The sequence below is a fragment of the Grampus griseus genome (genome assembly GCF_964374135.1).
Source record: "Grampus griseus genome assembly, chromosome: 5".
NCBI classification, from domain to species: domain Eukaryota; kingdom Metazoa; phylum Chordata; class Mammalia; order Artiodactyla; family Delphinidae; genus Grampus; species Grampus griseus.
Genome location: NC_138998.1, coordinates 18,811,953 through 18,832,998, shown reverse-complemented (window position 1 = coordinate 18,832,998; position 21,046 = coordinate 18,811,953). Strand labels below are relative to the sequence as shown.

The 21,046-nt window shown below is 40.5% G+C and overlaps 1 protein-coding gene across 2 annotated transcripts in view; it reads left to right on the top strand.

Moving 5' to 3' along the window:
- HPS3 (HPS3 biogenesis of lysosomal organelles complex 2 subunit 1) overlaps positions 1–21,046 on the top strand; it is a 44,835-nt gene that overhangs the window by 7,590 nt on the left and 16,199 nt on the right. The window contains exons 2-8 of one of the 2 annotated variants that reach the window (XM_082654065.1): positions 6,362–6,853; positions 7,403–7,574; positions 7,678–7,763; positions 11,088–11,280; positions 15,723–15,804; positions 18,371–18,525; positions 19,966–20,074. In XM_082654065.1, coding sequence (XP_082510191.1) covers positions 6,362–6,853; positions 7,403–7,574; positions 7,678–7,763; positions 11,088–11,280; positions 15,723–15,804; positions 18,371–18,525; positions 19,966–20,074 — 1,289 coding nt within the window. Of the gene's footprint in view, positions 1–6,361; positions 6,854–7,402; positions 7,575–7,677; positions 7,784–11,087; positions 11,281–15,722; positions 15,805–18,370; positions 18,526–19,965; positions 20,075–21,046 lie in introns of both variants that reach the window. The other variant, XM_082654064.1, reaches the window with a different exon arrangement.

Here is a 21,046-nt window from a genome sequence, read left to right as displayed (position 1 = left end):
TGGTGGCCTCATAAAATGAGTTTGGGAGTGTTCTTCCCTCTGCTATATTTTGGAGGAGTTTGAGAAGGATAGGTGTTAGCTCTTCTCTAAATGTTTGATAGAATTCACCTGTGAAGCCATCTGGTCATGGGCTTTTGTTTGTTGGAAGATTTTTAATCACAGTTTCAATTTCAGTGCTTGTGATTGGTCCATTTATATTTTCTATTTCTTCCTGGTTCAGTCTCAGAAGGTTGTACTTTTCCAAGAATTTGTCCATTTCTTCCAGGTTGCCCATTTTATTGGTATATAGTTGCTTGTTGTCAACTGTCATGATCCTTTGTATTTCTGCAGTGTCAGTTGTTACTTCTCCATTTTCAACTGTAATTTTGTTGATTTGAGTCTTCTCCCTTTTTCTTGATGAGTCTGGCTAATGGTTTATCAATTTTGTTTATCTTCTCAAAGAACCAACTTTTAGTTTTATTGATCTTTGCTATTGTTGTCTTCATTTCTTTTTCATTTATTTCTGAACTGATCTTTATGATTTCTTTCCTTCTGCTACCTTTGGGGTTTTTTTGTTCTTCTTTCTCTAATTGCTTTAGGTGTAAGGTTAGGTTGTTGATTTGAGATTTTTCTTGTTTCTTGAGGTAGGATTGTATTGCTATAAACTTCCCTCTTAGAACTGCTTTTACTGCCTCCCATTGGTTTTGGGTCATCGTATTTTCATTGTTATTTGTTTCTCAGTATTTTTTGATTTCCTCTTTGCTCTCTTCAGTGATCTCTTGGTTATTTAGTAGCGTATTGTTCAGCCTCCATGTATTTGTATTTTTTACAGATTTTTTCCTGTAATTGATATCTAGTCTCTTAGCGTTGTGGTCGGAAAAGATACTTGATATGATTTCAATTTTCTTAAATTTACCAAGGCTTCATTTGTGACCCACAATATGGTCTGTACTGGAGAATTTTCCATGAACCCTTGAGAAGAAAGTGTATTCTGTTGCTTTTGGATGGATGTTCTATAAATATCAGTTAAGTCCGTCTTTTTTAATGTATCACTTAAAGCTTGTGTTTCCTTATTTATTTTCATTTTGGATGATCTGTCCATTGGTGAAAGTGGAGTGTTAAAATCCCGTACTATTATTGTATTTCTGTTGATTTCCCCTCTTATGGCTGTTAACATTTGCCTTATGTATTGAGGTGCTCCTATTGTGGGTGCATAAATATTTACCATTGTTATATCTTCTTCTTGGATTGATCCCTTGATCATTATGTAGTGTCCTTCTTTGTCTCTTGTAATTTATTACAATAATTTATTTTAAAGTCTGTTTTGTCTGATATGAGAATTGCTACTCCAGCCTTCTTCTGATTTCCGTTTGCATGGAATATCTTTTTCCTTCCCCTCACTTTCAGTCTGTATGTGTCCCTAGATCTGAAGTGGGTCTCTTGCAGACAGCATATATATGGGTCTTGTTTTTGTATCCATTCAGCCGTCTATGTCTTTTGGTTGGAGCATTTAATCCATTTGCATTTAAGGTAATTATCAATATGTTTGTTCCTATTACCACTTTCTTAATTATTTTGCGTTTGTTTTTGTAGGTCTTTTCCTTCTCTTGTGTTTCCTGCCTAGTGAAGTTCCTTTAGCATTTGTTGTGAAGCTGGTTTGGTGGCACTGAACTCTCTTAGCTTTTGCTTGTCTGTAGAGGTTTTAATTTCCCCATGGAATCTGAATGAGATCCTTGCTGGGTAGAGTAATCTTGGTTGTAGGTTTTTTTCCTTTCATCACTTTAAGTATATCCTGCCATTCCCTCTGGCTTGCAGAGTTTCTGCTGAAAGATCAGCTGTTAACCTTATGGGGATTCCCTTGTATGTTATTTGTTGTTTTTCCCTTGCTACTTTTAATATTTTTTCTTTGTATTTAATTTTTGATACTTTGATTAATATGTGTCTCAGCGTGTTTCTCTTTGGGTTTATCCTGTATGGGACTCTCTGTGCTTCCTGGACTTGATTGACTCTTTCCTTTCCCATGTTAGGGAAGTTTTCAACTATAAGCTCTTCAAATATTTTCTCAGTCCCTTACTTTTTCTCTTCCTCTTCTGGGACCCCTGTAATTGAATGTTGCTGTGTTTAATGTTGTCCTAGAGGTCTCTGAGACTGTCCTCAATTCTTTTCATTATTTTTTCTTTATTCTGCTCCCTGTCAGTTATTTCCACTATTTTATCTTCCAGCTCACTTATCCATTCTTCTGCCTCAGTTATTCTGCTATTGATTCCTTTTAGAGTATTTTTAATTTCAGTTATTGTGTTGTTCATCACTGTTTATTTGCTCTTTAGTTCTTCTAGATCCTTGTTAAATGTTTCTTCTGTTTTCTCCATTCTGCTTTTGAGATTTTGGATCATCTTTACTATCACTACTGTGAATTCTTTTTCAGGTAGGTTGCCTATTTCATCTTCATTTATTTGGTCTTATAGGTTTTTACCTTGCTTTTTCATCTGTAACGTATTTTTTTGTCATTTCATTTTTTTTTTTTTTTTGGATGGGTGGGGCTGTATTCCTGTCTTACTGGTAGTTTGGCCTGAGGCGTCCAGCACTGGAGTTTGCAGGGAGCTGGACAGAGCCAGGTCTTGGTGCTGAGGTTAGGACCTCTGGGAGGCCTCACTCTGGTTGATATTCCCTAGGGTCTGAGGTTTTCTTTTAGCCCAGCATTTCGGACTCAGAGCTCCCACCACAGGAGCTTGGGCCCAACCTCAGGTCTGGGAACCAAATCCCACAAGCTTTGTGTTGTGGCAAAAAAAAAAAAAAAAAAAAAGGAAAAGAAAAGAAAAAAAGATCAGTACAATATCAAAGAATAAAAAAAAAATTAGAAAGATAAAAAATAGATTAGGAAAAATAAAAATATAATTGATACAACTGCAACAAGGTAAAATAAAACTGCAACAGAGAAAAGAAAAAAAAGGGGGGGGGGGAACAAGCCAAAAGGAGAGATCAATAACAAAGTATAAAGAATAAAATAAGTTAGAAAAATAAAAGATTTATTAGGAAAAATAAAAATATAAATGAATCAACAATAATGAATCAGCAAGGTAAAACAGAACCCCAATGTAAAAGAGGAAAGAAGAAAAAAAAGTCTTGGCTGTGGGGGCAGAGTTTAGGCAGGGGTGGAATTTAGGCAAGGGTGGGGTTTAGGGTGGGGTGGGACCTCGGCCAGTGGGGGGGTGACATTTTAGCATGGGGTGGTGCCTAGGCTCAGGACCCGGTCGCTGGTGGTTCCTCCTGTCCCCTTAGGTGTCTGTGATCCCCCACCGGTGCCTGGTAGGTGCCTTGGTCATGCAGAGATGCAAATTCCTCGTCCTCCTAGTCCGCCATCTTGACTCCACCCCCTCACTTTTATTTTTTATTTATTTATTTATTTTTGCGGTACGGGGGCCTGTCACTGTTGTGGCCTCTCCTGTTGTGGAGCACAGGCTCCGGACGCACAGGCTCAGCGACCATGGCTCATAGGCCCAGCCGCTCCGCGGCTTGTGGGATCTTCCCGGACTGGGGCACGAACCCGTGTCCCCTGCATCGGCAGGCGGACTCTCAACCACTGCGCCACCAGGGAAGCCCCTCACTTTTATTATTAATGCACTTAGTTTTGCTTTCAATTTTATGTACCTTAGTTCTGAGTTAGATCTGCAGATGTGTACAAATAGTTCATATTTATGTATTGCACATAATCATGTTGTTCAGCATTGGTGCTATACTGTATTATTTAAGTAATAAAAACCGTGTACAGAGGGTAGGAATGGGGAGTTATTGTTTAATGGATTCAGAGTTTTGGGGAAGATGAAAAAGTTTTGGAGGTGGTGGTAATGGCTGTATAACAGTGTGAATGTACTTAATGTCATTGAGTTGTACACTTAAAAATGGTGAAAATGGTAAGTTTTACTTATATTTTACCACAATAAAAATTTTTGTTTAATGTATTTACTGAGGGAATTCAAGGAAGATGGAGGCCACAAGGCATCTTTTGCCCCCAGCTCCATCAGACTGCTTCTCTGGAACAGAGTGAGCAAATGTATGGGGCCTACGGGGTATATTTAGGCATTCCACCAAGATCTCTGGGGAGAGAACAGGTACAAGGCTCCACCTCTGTGGCATCAAAGGAACCAGCACAGGAGAAGGTTTGCTTCTGTTGAAGGCTGGTTCATTCTGGAGGAGGAGGGGCTTGGCCAGCCCACTTGGTGTCTGCAGAAAGGGGCTGCCCCCGCTTGCTTGCTGCATCTGTATATGGGAAGTTCGTGTGCTAACAGCAGCATTTCAGTTTCAATTCATTGGAAAAGGGCTTGTTTACCTAATAATGTTTAGCATATAGTAAGTTCTCTTTTCAGAATAACACTGACTTATACCCTCTGACCCACAAAGTTCTAAAGATTAAAAATTTAAATGAGAACTTCCCTGGTGGCACAGGGTTAAGAATCCACTCTCCAATGCAGGGGACACGGGTTCGATCCCTGGTCCAGGAAGATCCCACATGATGTGGAGCAATCGAGTCCATGCGCCACAGCTACTGAGCCTGCGCTCTAGAGCCTGTGAGCCACAACTACTGAGCCTGCATGCCACAACTACTGAAGCTTTCATGCCTAGAGCCTGCGCTCCGCAACAAGAGAAGCTACCGCAGTGAGAAGCCCGTGCACCGCCATGAAGAGTAGCCCCCCGCTCGCTGTAACTAGAGAAAGCCCTCACGCAGCAACGAAGACCCAATGCAGCCAAAAAAAAAAAAAAAAAAAAAAAATTAAATTTAAAAACCCACTAAAATAGAATATGTAAGTGTGTGTTTATGTAATTGGAGAACATAAGAGACTGTTTAAGCAAGTTAGGAAACACAGAAGCCAAGAAGGAAAAGATACATAGCTGGTTACATATTGTAAAAGATGCCATACAAAGTCAAACCATAGCAAAGTCAAAAGTCAAACTATAGACTACCAAAAATGATTTGCTCTTCATGGCCAATGAAGGATTAATTATCACTTTTACTCAGAGAGCTGCTCTTCCTCGATAAGAAAAATCAACCTAATAAAATAGTAGATAACTTGCAGAAGAGAAATTATACATGGCTGAATAAACATAGGATAAGATGGCCAGCTTTATAAGTGGTCCGGAAAATATAAATTATAATAACCATTAGAGTCCATGTTTTCCCCATCACATGGAGTCAGTTCTAGTGAAGATGTGGGAAAGTAGTGCTGTTTAAACAGCGCTGTTGACAACATGAATCTCTATTACATAACTGTGCTTATAATCTGGCAATATGTGTTAAAAATGCACCTGCCCTTTGACCTGATAGTCTTACTTTTGAGAATCTATGCCGTTGAAACTTACCCCCGCCACTAAATAAATATAGCGGTATAGGCCAATTTATTACAGTATAAAGTATAGTAGCAAAAAAACCCTGGAAATACTTGAATGTAGTATCTCAGTAGGGGAATTGTTGAATAAATTATGGCACATGTACATACAGGATATTTTGCAGATGTTGAAAAGGATGTTAGATATCTATCTAACCTGGAGGGAAAGATATTTGGTAATCTTTTGGTAATACATTGGTAATTTTTTAAAGTTGCAGATGGTTAAATATATTTAGTGTGATTCCATTTTGGTAAAAACAAAAACAAAAATGACAAACTACCACTCTATGATCTAGGTTTATATGAAAGAAAGGTTTAGAAGGACACGGGTTTAGGCTGTGTGTGTTAACATTGTCTCCTCGTGGATCGGACTGCCGGGGAGAGATCATAATACTTTTCATTTTGCACCTCTTTATCACTTTGACTTCTCACAACAAAGAGTGATTCCAAAATTACTTTGTAATTTAAAATAATCCAAGAAAATCAACAATTAAGGGAAAATTAACTTAGATTGAAATTTTATTTAATATGTATGGCTTTATCCTGTTTCTCAGAGTTGACATAAAGATACGACTTTTGTGGGAAGGGGAAGGTTGTAGTATAAGTTCTGCTAACCTCTTCAGAGTTCCTGAATTTATACCTAATTTTAACATCACACTAATACCAAACTCTTTATGTCAGGAGAACTTCGTTAGAGCTGTAGATTCAGAGCTGCGGTAACACTTAGAGCTCTCATAGGAATAAATCGTAGAATTTCTCTGTAAGCTTCATGAATAATTAATGCGTTATCTGAAGACATTAAAATGGGGGGAAATTGTATTTCAGAATCTAAATGTCTATTAGTTAAAAATACACCTAAGATCCTGTTACTTAGAGTTTCGTTCTAGTCAATCTTTAATTCAAACATTCACATTAGATTCAGTTATAGTTCCTTTTCATGGTGCAAGGTAAGTGGTGGTTTCTAATTACAAATTCTAAGTATAATCTTATTTCTTTCTCAGGAGACTATTTGGTAGCAATTGAAGAGAAAAACAAAGCTACGTTTCTGCGCGCTTATGTGAACTGGAGAAGTAAAAGGACTGAAAACTCCCGAGTGTGTATCCGAATGGTCGGACATGACGTGGAGGCACCCTTCAGTGAAACCTTCAGAGACCAGATGTCTATTGTGGAAATGCCGCTTTCTGAGGCCCCCCTGTGCATTTCCTGTTGCCCTGTGAAAGGAGACCTTCTTGTTGGCTGCACAAATAAGTTAGTTTTATTTAGTTTGAAGTATCAGATCATTAATGAAGAATTCTCAATATTGGACTTTGAGCGTTCTTTAATTATCCATATAGATAATATCACCCCTGTTGAAATTTCTTTTTGTATTGGATATGTCGCTGTCATGTCAGACTTAGAGGTTTTAATCCTAAAACTGGAGTCAGACCCCAAAAATGGAGAGCGTGTTAACCACCATCCACGTAAGACCAACAATCCAGTGAAACTGTCAGAAGGTAAATAATGAATTTAGCTTACTTTCTTGTGTTGGGTGCAGAGAAAACCCTTATTTCTGGCAATCTCTGAAAGGCTCTAGTATGTGTATTGCAAGCCACATTATTTATGATGTAGTTGTTCCTAATACATGGGATTTGGATTTATCTTCTGGCTGCCCATATCTTATTCTGTAGCATGTAAATGTATTTCCACATATATCTGTCATGAGAAATAATGAAACAGCTGCTGCTGGATGAGGAGTTCTGGACCCAGTCCTCATGTTTACTAGCTGAATGACCTCGAGTTAGGAATACCATCTCTGAGTTTCAATTTCCTCGTGTGTAAAATGGGGATGATGATAATAGCCCATTGTACTTTATCAGTTGTGAGGGATAAATGAGCAAGTGCTGAGACTTTTCAAAATCATAGTGCTTTATAAATACGTGAGATGTGTGTGCATAAATTATTCCTATGTCTATTTAATTGGTGGGGGGATATTGTGCAATCTGATTTGCATTGGAGGGGTACTTGGAGTTACTAAATAATTTTCTTCAATTTTATTTTTGAAGACATCAGTAATGAGACTTTGCAGCTTGAGTCAGATGATTTTGTTATCTGCCAAAAGCCCATGGAACTTCTTGGTGAAAAAAGCAAACAGTCTGGAATAGCTGTTACACTGGAGTCAACAGGATTAGCTGATGAAAAAATAAAATATTTCCACGTTCAGCACCTGCTCTATAGGTACTAGAAAGCTTTTTATTCACCAGCATTTAATATATATTTACCTACTTAAAGTACATGGAAATTAGATCTCTCCCCCCTCTCTCTCTCTTTAAACTCACAGACGTTTTGCTCCTGATATTTCATCCTGTGTCTTGTCGGATGACATCAAGTTGCATTCACTTCAGCTGCTGCCCATTTACCAAACTGGTAAGCATGACAGTGCTGCGGTGCAATGAGGTGAAAAAGCCCTCGGACGGGAGGGGAGACCGGTGTGGGAAGTAGATTAGGTTCTTCTACTGAGGCTCCCTGTGGCCTTGGGCAGATTCCTTAGCAAATAACAGTAAGTGCTAGAAAGGGAAGTCGTGACTGCTAGGAGAAGCCATGGAGAGGATGTGACTGACAGAACCCATTTCCCTGTTTGAAATGGTCTCTAGGTCCCAAAAGGGAAATGGAAGCCCTGTTATAGCTAAGGTTCATCTGGGTCCAGCTGGGTCATTTGCCAGAGCTGCTTATGATGGCCTTGTGAGCCAGGTGGGAGAATGTGGACTGAATGGAAATCCATTTAGAGCGGTGGTTTTCAACCCTACTGCACATTGGCCTTACTTGGACGCTTTTCAAGATACTGTTGCCCAGTCTTTACGTGTTGGAGATTCTGACTTAATTGGTCAGCTATGCAGCCTGGGCATCAGTATTTTTTAAAACCTCCCCAGCAATATGATGGGCAACCGAGATTAAGAATCACTGTTAAGTTTTGTACTTAGTCCTGGCCCGCTTAATATCTTTAGGAGTTGCCTAGGGAAAGATAGGAATATTTTTCTGATTAAATGGGTTTATAACCTTCATTATTTTTTTCTTTCTTTTAGCAAACATTTACTGAGTACCTACTATGTCGGGTATTGTGCTGAATACTAGGGAACCAATAATGAGCAAAAGTATGCAGAGTACTTGTACTCAGGGAGCCTGTTGTCTCGCGGGGGGGAGGCAGACATGAATGGAATGATCACAAGAAAGAGTACACAATTACACTCTGACCTGAGCACTCTGTGAGAGAGGAACCCTGTCTCGAGAGTGTATAACAAAAGATCCTGACCTCCTCCTGGGGTCAGGGAAGGCTTCCTGAGAAAGAGGATCTGCAGAGTGAATAGGGGCCGATTTGGGGATAGGGTTGGTACAGAGGAAGCAGTGAAGGCCTTGTGGCCGAGGGAGAATCTTTGCGGAACTGAGAGAAGCAAGGGAGAGGGAGGTGTAACATGAGGCAGGAGACCAGAGGGCACACAGCCACCTTAGAGGGTTAGCTCTTTATCCAGGGTTTTCCCCCAGCACCTGGAACAAAAGCCCAAATCCTTTTCATGGCCTCCGTGACCCTGACTCGGAGCTCTTCTTGTCCCACTCACCCTCTTACAATTCTCCATCCATGTGACTTTTCTCTCTTCCTCAGATACACCGAGCACACTCTTATCTAAGACCTGTTATTTACCCTTCCAGTGCTCAGAAGGAACCTCCCTCAGAGCTTGCGTTACTTGGTGTCTTCCAGTTCTTCAATTCACAGCTCACGTATCACCTTGCCACAGAGAACTCCTCTGACTTCTCTATTTAAACTGTTCCCTCTCCACATACTGCAGAGTTTGTTTATTCTCCACCCCACTCCCCCTCACTAGAATGAATGCAGTTACTTTGTCTTGTGCACTGTGGTATACCCAGAACCTGGAACAGTGGCACGTAGTAGGTGTCTGAGGTGTCTGATGGATGTTTACTTAGTGGACAGATGAGGGGATGGGTAGTACATGTATGAGCTGGGCCCTGCTGGATGAGTAAAATTTTTAGAAGTTGGACATTTTGGTAAGGTATTACATAAAGGGAACCAACACAGGCAAGGTGTAAAACCATCATGTGTGTTTGGAGACTAGCAAGCAGCTCTGTCTAACTAGAGCACAGATGTGTGTAGGAAAGAAGAGGCAGTAGAAACTGGATCAGTTGCTTTGGGCCAGTTGTGGAAGTGCCATAATTGAACTTTCTTCTGTTATTGATGGTGTCCTTGAAGGGTATCAATCAGAGCTATATGTTTTTTTAAAAACATTTTGATTATGAAAAATTTCAAGCACACAGATGTAGAGAAAATAGTACAGTGACCCCTATGTACCCATCACACAACTTCAACAGTGTTGCCTCATAACCACCCCCCACCCCATGCCAGATTATTTTTATGCAAATCCAAGAGTGTATACCTTTTCATCTCTAAATATTTCAGCATGTGTTTCTAAAAGAAAAGGATTCTTTTATTTAAACAAACCCCAAATGTAATTTCACATTTTTTAAAGATGGCTTGATATCATCAAATACCCGTCAGTTCAAATTTCCCTGATTGTCTAAAACAATTTTTTCTGCAATTTACTTGTTTGAATCAGATTTCAAGTAAGGTTCATACGTTGCAATTGGTTCTGATGTCTTCTACCTCTCTTAATATGTAGGCTCTGCCTTCCCCTCTCTTTCTTTTTTCTTTGCAATTTAGTTAGCAAGAAACTGCACTATAACTGCAGAATTTCCCACAATCTGGATTTTGCTGATTGACTCCCCACAGTGTCATTTAACATGTTCCTGTATCCCTGTATTTCCCTCTGATCTAAAACTGCATTGTTCAGTACGGTAGCCATTAGTCACATGTTGCAATTGAGCACTTTGAAATGTGACTAGTCTAAATTAAGATATGCTGTAAATGTAAAATTAACACTAGGTCTTAAAGACTTAGTACAACAAAAAATGTAAAATATCTCAATTTTTTATTGATTGCTTATTAGAATGATAATATTTTGGATGTGTTGGATTAATGCAATATATTTTTAAAATTTGGCCTGCTTTTTATTTTTTAAAAAGTGATTACTAGAAAACTTCAAATTACATATGTAACTCACGTTATAGTTCTATTGACAGTGCTGTTCTAGACAGGCTTGATCAGGTGATGGTGATGATCATGATTTTTTTGGTAACAAGTAGTGTTGAGTTCTCTTGGAAGGTACATAGTATTAGGTTGGCTCTTTTTGTTAACAACCATTGGTTAATCAATGGTTGACAACCATTGATGGTGATCACCTAGATCTGTTAATTTATTAGGGGTTTCAAATGGTGACATTATATCACTCCTTTTTCTTTCTTTCTTTCTTTTTTTTTTTTTTTTGCGGTACGCGGGCCTCTCACTGTTGCGGCCTCTCCCGTTGCGGAGCACCCGCTCCGGACACGCAGGCCCAGCGGCCGTGGCTCACGGGCCCAACCACTCCGCGGCATGTGGGATCTTCCCGGACCGGGGCGCGAACCCGTGTCCCCTGCATCGGCAGGCGGACTCTCAACCACTGCGCCACCAGGGAAGCCCTCCTTTTTCTTTTTTTACTGGCATTCTTATATAAAGAGCAACTTCCCCTAAGCAACTCTTTGGTTCTCCATTTATAGACTTTTTTGCATAGAAAAGTCAAAATATTGGTTCCCTTTATTTACTGGTTTCATGGTTGGTTTGTTTTTTTGTTTGTTTTCTTCATGCAGGGTCTCTTACTTCTGAGAGAAAACATTCATCTCAGGAGAAAGAGTTGCTGAGCCTCTTTTGTTTTTTCTCATTACCTCATGTGGGCTATCTGTACATGGTTGTCAAATCTGTTGAATTAATGTCAGTCTACCAGTATCCTGAGAAGTCTCAGCAGGCGGTGCTCACACCACAGTTTTTGCATGTCATCACGAGGTATGTTCCAGTCACTTGCTGGCTTCTGAGTCACTTATTTCTCTGTAAATTCTTGAGGTGCTTTCTAAATCCTTAAATGAGAATTATGTGCACCGTCGCATGGCACTGTACATCAATGATATACATCTGTGGGTTTTTTGTTCTTTTCTTAATGGCCCGTACCTGCCTTTTTAATGTCAGAGATGTAGATTCCGGTTTTGCCTTTGTTTTATTTTCTTAGCCTGGATGGGGATCTTTCTAAGGAAGTATAAAGTTCTTCATGAGGGAAGATTTTCATAGGGAATTCTAATGAAAGGTCAGTGGGGCCAGTCAGGGCATCTCTTTAGACTTTGTTTTAGATTTCCTAATTTTTTTTCACTGCTGTTCTATCTTTTCCGTATGAGTTGAGTTAATTGATAATGGTGTAGGACTGTCAAGAGGCCAGAAAGACTGCCTGATTCTACCCTCTGAGTAGCGTAGATGGGGAAAGGATCCAGAGGTTGGGGGTGGTCACGGTCATGTGGCTAACTGGTGGTGGATGTCTTCTGAGTTGCCTTACCCTAGTAATCTGGCATGTAAACTGGGCTCCTGAGCAGGGCTTTAATGTCATTTCCTTTTATCTCAGCAGTAAGTGATGCTTATGGTTTTATTTCCTGTTTTTTCAGTTTAGATTATAGTCAAGGCACTGCATTAAGCCCTCTGGCCAACCACCTGTGAATAAGGCACACCATCTGCTTTCTGAAGCAACAACATAAGAGAGGGCCAGAGACCAGGGACGCAAACACTAGGAGATTAGTGAAAAATGTCTTAAGACTTCGTGAAAGGGGCGTAGGCTGTGGGAGGAGGGAAATTACTTCTGGCTGAGTCACACGGGTAAGGTTTTTGCGTTTGAAGTGAAGCCCGGAAGCTAGTTAGAATTTGACACATAGAGATTGGAAGAGAAAGACATTCTAGATAGAGGGAAAGCTATAAACAAAGCTATGTCCAGGTTTGCAGGAGTGTCCAATAATTAATTGCATAGGACAGTGATTTTTGTTTTGTTTTGTTTTGTTTTCAGCTGAGTGGTAATATCAGAATCTCCAGCAGGTGCTGGAGTGTATTTCACACAGCACAGGACCCACCTGGAGATTCTGACACCCACTCCTAGCGGGGGTACTCCCCTGCCTTTTCACTCCCTGGTGGTGTAGGGAGAAATGCTATTGTGTGTTCCTTAAACGAACAGTGTGGAGGTAGCTAGTCTTTTTAATTTCCAAAGTGTTGTGTAGTTATGTCCTTTAAATGTAAAGGAGCTGAAACATAGAGAAATGGGGAAAACAGTGCTTGAGAGAGAACTCAGGGCTTTGGAAATTAAGGAATATTTTGAGATTTTGACCAAAGAAAGGGATGTGAATAGAGCATTGCTTTAGGAAAATGAGTGGTGGCCACTGTGGAGGATGGTTTGAACATAGATAATGAGCTATTGGGATGGTTCAGTAAGGATAATGAGGGGTTGCACTTGGGCTGGGCAGTAGCAGTGAGAAGAGAAGGAAGCATGGATGAGAGAGAATTACAAGACTTGATGTCTAGTGGGATACTGGGAATGGAGAAGACATGAGAAAACCCACCAGTTTTGAGCCTGCTTTTATGAAAGAATGGAGGCTGCTGTGGCATGGGGTGAAAGAAAAGTTTGGTTTAGACATTGGAGTTTGAGGTGCTTAGGGAATACCAAGAGGAAATGTTGATAGGTTTTTGGACACATAGGACTGAAGATTAGGGAAAAGAGGAAAGGTTAGATATTTTTATTACCAACAAAAAAGAGCTCATTATCAAAGTAGTGATCATGACCCCAAGAATGTGTAGACAGAGAAAAGTAGTTGGAGAACTAAACTGGTGAAAGTCATGTTTAGAAAGCGAGGGGAAAAAGAGAAGGGTCTGTAAAGATGCGGAAGAATCCAGAAAACTACAGCTTCTCAGAAACCAAGGAAAAATTAGAGGGAGAAAGAAGGAAGACAATCTTTATTTCTGCCCCCAAATATTTGTACAACAGACTATCTTTTATCCATCTGATTGTATAAATGTACAGGACACTGAGAATTTAGTGAGTGGACCCTCTAAATGCCCCTCCACCCAGAGTATGTCATGAACTAGTTTGGAATGTAGAGTCCCGAAAACATAGTATAGTGAGGGCTTGAAGAGACTTAAAATCTGGCCTGCTTCCAGGTGGGAAATTATTGAAGCTTTTCGTAATATTAGCACCAAAAGATACTCTGCCATCATTAACCTGACTATGGAAGCATTAGACATTAGAATAGCGGTTGTTATATGTAAATTCAGATTCTTAATAAAGATTCCCCACCCCTATATTTAAACTCCTATATTGTTGAACTAATTTTTACATATTTTTTATTTTACCCAATAGATAGTATTTTAGAAATATCTTGATCCATAAGTTTGTCTTGAAAAGTTTCTTGAATAGTGATATGTTTATATACCCTCAAAAAAAAGCAATAAAATGTTTTTTAAAAGACTCTAAGAACAATATAAAATCATGTAATAAAATGTTATCCTCGTAGACATACATGAATCGGAAGGCCTCCCATAATCTGCCTTCTCAGAGTCAACCTTGTCAACACTTGGTCTATATTCATCCAACTTTTTTTTTTTTAAAAGAATACATAAACAGCTATGGTTTGATTTTTACAGAAGTGGATCGTACGATGTCCACTTTTGAGCAACTTGCTGCTTCGCTTAGCAGCGTATCCTGGACGTCTTTCCAGGCCAGCACACTTCAGTTCACTTTGTTCTTCTCTTATACTGCTGCTTAGTATTCCAGCGACCGCTAATAGCTGGATTAATGTTGCTGGAGGTGAGTTGGAGGATGCAGCCTTTTTCTCTCTAGAACCTAAAGGTCATCTTTGTGGTCATAGCTACTCTGACCTGTCATCCTGGCCCCACTGCAGGTACTTCTTTTGGTTCGCAGTATCTCAAAGTCCCTTCTGTTTAGTTTTCTTCGTGAGGGCACCCTCTACCCCAGATTTCTAAGCGGCGGTGCTACCGTCCCAGCTATTGTCATGACTCCAGAGGTCACATCCTAGAGCTCTCTGGACATGGACACAGTTGACAGTGGGCTGAGACCAAAGTGGAAGCCCCAGCAAACAGATGGAGAGTCCTGACTGACGCCTCTACATCGTGCCAAGTCTCGCAGCTGTGAAAATGTCAGAATGATTCTCTTGTTAAAGAAGTATTTCTTCTATTTTAAGGTTATTGTTAGATTTGCTTTAGTCCTTCATTTCTTTATTTCAATAGAGTTCATTTTTACTTCTCTCACGTTCTGATTTTTTAAAAAATTTTATTTATTTATTTATTTTGGCTACGCTGGGTCTTTGTTGCTGCGCACGGGCTTTCTCTAGTTGTGGCGAGCAGGGGCTACGCTTCGTTGCAGTGCATGGGCTTCTGATTGCCGTGGCTTCTCTTGTTGCGGAGCACAGGCTCTAGGCGCACGGGCTTCAGTAATTGTGGCTCGTAGGCTCAGTAGTTGTGGTGCACGGGCTTAGTTGCATGTGGGATCTTCCCGGGCCAGGGCTTGAACCCGTGTCCCCTGCATTGGCAGGCTGATTCTTAACCACTGAGCCACCCGGGAAGCCCTCTGATTTGTTTTTAAAAATCATTCCTGGGAACCCACGACAAGATGGGTTTTGTATCAATTTCTAAGTTAAACATTGATGGTTTTCAATGTCAGTGTTGGAGGGTTGACTTGTAAGTCTCCAAGCACTTATTGTGGCGTCTCCGGGTTGCTTTGCTGTGCAGACATAGCCTGGGGTTGTGGAAAGAGCTAGAGGAGTGTGAAGAGTGAGGAGACCTGGGGTCTAATTTAACTCCATTCTCCAGAGAGGACTTGGACCAATCATGTACCTTGCAGGCCCTAATCTTTAAAAACAAGCTGCTGGACTAGGTAATTCTGAAGGTTCCTTCAGACAGTCTCTGATTTTCTCTACCATTGGATTGGGTTTGCATAATCTAAGTGTGTTGGGCAGCATAATCCAGGCTCCATTTCATCCCGAGATAATAATCAATAAACTTGGGTTCTAACCTTGGCTTTAATAGTCACCTCTCTGTACTTTGGGCAGATCCCAGGGGCATCATTTTGTCTATAAGATGAGGGTATTGACCCAGATCCATGGTTCTTAACTAGGAGTGTATGTCACACAAGGAGCTTTGTAGAAATATATGTGTCTTAATTCAGCCCCTAGAGATTATGATTTGGGTAGGAGTGAGTGGGGACCAGTCATGTATTTAAAAAGCACTCCATAGGGTTTCTGAGGTACTCTCCTTGTTAAGAAGTAGCCTAACTTGTCAGCATTGACACATACTTGGGTCTTCCCCGACCCCTGCCATTGCTCTGTGCTCCTGTGAAATCCTCCCAACGGTGGGCACATTGGTTCCTGGCCTCCAGTTTGTTCAGTGGCATCTCTCCTCTTCCTCAGTAACAACCTGCAGTGTTACACAGTGCGGTGCAGTGCGGCGGCCGCTCGGGAGGAGGACCCGTATGTGGACACCACCCTGAAGGTTAGAGCTGGCTTATGACGGTGCAACCTAAAGATCACAGTATGAGTGCTTGCAAATTTGCTCTTTGTGTCTAAGCCTGGCAAACATTAAAGTCTTGTTTTTTTCAATTAGAATGTTGGAATGTAAAATGATAAGCATTTTGTGATTCGTGGTGTAGATGGTAATTTTTAAGATTACTTTGAAAGCATTTTACTCAGAATTTAGATAGAATGCATAGTTTTAAAAATTTGGTAAAGAATATATATATAGTGTAACTTCAGAGAGAGCACTTCACAGCTATGGTGTACTACAATTTTATTCATTTAATAGAAGTATTGGTGGCCATTGTATAGAGCTGTGAACAAAACAGTACAGAAATCAGTATATTCAAGAGCACAAAAGTGAATACAGTGCATTCGGATGATTTATTTATACTGTTATCAGATATGCCTTTAATTCTTTAATCGTTTTACAAAGCCTTCAACAACTTTCCTGTAGTTCTGTAGTTTTGATCTAGTGTAAATGGACCTTCTAGATCAATAACCTCGTTTTTAGTGAGTAGTAATACGCTTAGTCTCTGAAAAGCTCTTGACCGCCAAATAAACAGAGGCAGTGTTATGATGAAATTCTCTGTTTTCTGACCTTGAATTTTCTGTTCTCAGAAATACGCTGATCATTTGCATCATACTCCTCATGTGCAGTTTTACCCCCGGAGCATAAGCTATTTGAATGGGTGTTTGTTGTGCATATCCGTGCTGTAGGGAACCCCCAAGTTATGATGGCCTCTATTTCACATGTTAATGTCCATCTGGCACCTGGAACGCCTTTTTCTGGAAAAATGAATGTTCAGTGATGATGGTGTGTAGTACTTAATGTGTCCGAGGCACTCTTCCATTATCACTGTCACCCAAATTGTGAAATGCACTGGCGTTTTCTGGAAATTGTGTCTGAGTTCTTTTTTGTTACGGGCTGCCTATCACTTTCTGCTGCTGACCAGGCTTACTGCCTACCCTCAGCCTCTTGGGAAATAAGAATCATAGCTTTCCCATGCCTTTCTGTCTGTGTTTAAGATATACACATAGCCTTTTCAGGAGATTTTTTTTTTTTTTTTTGCCGTACGCGGGCCTCTCACTGTTGTGGCCTTTCCCGTTGCGGAGCACAGGCTCCAGACGCGCAGGCTCAGCGGCCATGGCTCACGGGCCCAGCCGCTCCGCGGCATGTGGGATCCTCCCAGACCGGGGCACGAACCCGTGTCCCCTGCATCGGCAGGTGGACTCTCAACCACTGTGCCACCAGGGAAGCCCCTTGTTTTTTGCTTTAAGCCTCAGAGAGACATAGACTTGTGTAGGTAGTGATGGTGGAGTGAGGGGTACATAACAGATTGAGGTAGGATCAATCTGCATTTGGAAATAAATCTCAGTTCTAGGCCTTCTCAGAGTCTCATAAAACCAGAGGGAAGGAACACAGAAGAAAGGAAGGTAGAAAAGAGGAGAGATGGGCAGCTGGTGGGGAACGCTGCCCCTGAGGCCAGTCCTCCCGAAGGTGGCAGAGGGAAGGACGGTGATCACACCTCCCGGCTCCCCCTTCCCTGCGATTCCACCATTCTGAAATCCTAGATGCCCCTGAATGAGCACACCATCGTTTTGCTCCCTTGCTGACTCAGGCTTTGGGAGCTGCGGTGTCTGAGAAAGGTTTCACAACCTCAGAGTCGGGACCAAAGTACACGCGATCTTCATTTCCCTTTCCTCTGAGATGCTGGCTCAGCATCGCCAAGGCCAACCTAACTATTCTTAGGAATGTCAAAATAGATGGAGGTTTTCCCCCATGTGCTTTGTACAAAAGGGACAATGAAGATGACCTCAGAATCAAAACAGCATTAATGGAGGAGAGGGGGAGGCCTGGCAGCATCATTTTGTGAGTCGCAGAAAGAGCTCTTCCATTATATTCCGTATCCATTCTACTTGAGTGAATGGTCCCTTATAAGGACAGGAGGCTGGCTCCTGGTCCAGGATTTCCTCCAGTTTGCCTGACACACCCCAGCCTGTTGGCTGTTGCAGGCAGGGTTCACATCTACAGAGCTAACAGAAGCCATCGGAACATGAGAGTGTTTCTTTCGTACACACGCAACCACTAAGAAACCATTTTATGTACTCTACCTGAAGTACAATGTCCTTTTATAGTGTCTCGTTTTGTCTAAAGAGGCCACTTGAACGTACCCTGAGCCAGCCCACTGTTAGTGGGGAATTTCCTGGGTGGCAGGTAATCAGCCCAGGGCTGGGCTCCTGGAGGGTCTCTGTAAGGCAGAGAGTTCCCGCAGCTTTGAGGGGCCTCAGGTGTAACCCACTCTCTGCATTCCTTAAATCAAAGTCAACAGATACTAAGTAGCCCTTTGGCAGACACATGGATGAGATAGTTGGTTAAATAGTTTAGATAGGATAACCTCTTACTCTGATAAGAATAGGAATTTGAATTATTTGGGAGGAGAGTGAGGGGGAAGGAGACATTGTATCAAATACATTGATTTTTGAAGATTAAAATTCATGCACTTTATTCCTTAGCTAAATTTCCGATTTTTTTTCCTTATTAGGCTTGCCCACCTGTCAGTATGGATGTCTGTGCTTTAAGAATACAGCTTTTCATAGGCTTGAAAGCCATCTGTCACTTTAAAAACCACATTATACTTCTGACCAAGGCAGACCCTGAAACAATTCCTGAGAGAAGAGAGTCACCCAAGAGGCTTCTGTAAGCATCCCCTCACCCCCAGACATTCCTGCGAAAGTTTCTGCAATGAATTGTTACTGCTATATTTTGCATACATCTTTGTTGATATTTTTTTAAATGAAAGCTTTGAATGATCAGATAGCTTTTCTAGGTGTTCTTATTCCAGAGTAAGAAAAGAAGTTTCTGATGATCTCTATAATATCCTTTATAATTGACCTTGAACTTTTAGAAGAAGGTGAAGTATAAAATTAGTTCAGTAAATATCTGTGGTGTTTTAGATAAGAAGTTAAAGGGCATGCCTTTTTTGTGTAATTAACAAGTAAGACAGAGCCTCTTATGCTGATCCAAGTGACAAGGCTCTTTATTATTTTTCTTCTTTGGCCTTTAAGTGGCTACATTTTTATCCAAAGATTATTTTCTGGTATTTCAATGAAAAAGAAATTAACAATGCATTTCTTACCTTAAAGCACATTCATGATGTATAGATTATGTGTTAATCTACCTTAGAGTAAAAGTGCATTATTATTCTAATCTCAGGTTGACACTTCGGTTTTTTGCTTTCACATTGTTTGGAATAGAATGCTTAATTCCAGAGAGGTTAATGCTTCTATTCGATGTTTTCTATACTGTGAACTTAGTGGTAGGGAATGCAATCTAATTTGAACAGTCCTCTATGGAAAATGAAGTAGGAAAGAAATCTGTTTGCAGGAGAGGAACACAGATTGTATTTCAAGTCTAACATTGTTTTCCATTTTCAACATAAGTTTAAGCTTTTCTGAATTATTTGTGCCTGTGCTTTGTTCCACCGGCAGGAATAACCAGGTTCCCTTGGGTAACTGCTCACTTAGAGTGTGCACAAAGTGGTCTGAGACTGACTGATCCTAAAAGCTTTCTGGCGAGAGGAAAAATAGCTTGTAATCTCACACATTTGACATCTTAAAAGTAGTATATATTTTTAAATGATTTTTCAAAAAATTCTGATTTATTTGAAAATGCATTTGGTCTAGGGTCTGCATTTTTAAAAGATTGCATACTACAGAAAATGCATCATGTAGTGAAAGCAAGAGATAAGGTAGTGTGCCTCCAGCAGATGTTCAGTTCTGTCTTTTGCATTTTCCCAGCAGCCCTTGGCCTCATGAAGGCCATATCCAAGCCTTTCTTCCTTTTGAGGACTCTTGCCTGTTCTGTGAACTTATTGCCTATTTAACAATACTTGTGGAATGAATTGCAAGTGCTTGGTTTATCAGTCCGCGAGAGTGCAGTATGTTAAGTGCTGTTTGGCCTACGTAGCATTGTGCACTAATGTTCTCTAAAAATCGACTGTGTAGTTAATCAACAAAGAAAATACTAAATGAAAATGATATCATAATTACAATATTTTAGGTATCTAATATTTACCATTTAAAATTCCCGTTTATTAATAATATGTCTTATAATTCTTGTCCTTTGTTTTGCTTTTAGTTCTAGAAAAGGTACCAGTGTTAATCTCAAAACACCTCCTGTAGCTGAGGCTGGGTGGAATTTGTATATTGTGAATACGATCTCACCAGTGCAACTGTACAAAGAAATGGTATTCCTTTCAGACTTCTAATTCTTACTGGTAGAAATTTTTAGAGTCTAATTGATGACTAGAAATTGATTCTAATTATCGTACATGCAGAATGCCACAGCCAGCCAGCTTCCAGGCTCTGTCTGACAGTACAGTGTATTATCTTCACCTTCTTGTTTTCACAGCTCCTGATATTTGAGGAGCCAGGAGAAATTCCCTTCACTAAAATAAGATTCCCTTGTTCATACCCACTCTTCTATGAGAATTGATTAGCCAGTCTAAACATAAGTAGCCTTTGGCCTTTATTTTGAACCCTAGCAAAGAGAACCATGAAATGGAGCCGAAAGAAATCTTAGATCATATGTCCCTGTCTCACACTTCTTTGAAATATTAGCAGATAGTCCCAGGGCACTGCAGCACTTGTAGCATTGTCCCATAGGCATCCTTCTTCCTCTTCTAAGAGTGACAACTGCCTACTCATCCCTGACAATTTTTATCAACTCTTTATTTTGAAATAATTTCAAACCTACAGAAAAGTTGCAAGAATAAGAATAGTACAAGTAAAACCTGTGTATTCCCCACACAGATTTGCCCATAGCCAACATTATACTCCCTTTGTTTCTCCCTCTCTTTTCTTCTTTTTTGCACTCTTGTACAAATGCGCAAGCACGCATGTCTATTTTCTCCTGATCCATTGGAAGGTATATTGCATACGTCATAGCCTAAGGCTCCTAAATATTTCAGTGCATGTTTCCTAAGAATTGAGATATTTGCTTATATAACCACAGGACACACACACATGCTTCAGAAAATTTAACAATGACACAATACTTTAGTCTATGGTTCATATTCCAGTTTTGTCAATTGACTCAATAATGGCCTAGTAGAAGCCCCCAGCACCTCCTGCCCCAGGTCCAGGATCCATCAAGTAATGTATTTAACTGTCACGTCTCTTTAGCTCCTTTAATCCAGAATATGTTCACAGCCTTTCTT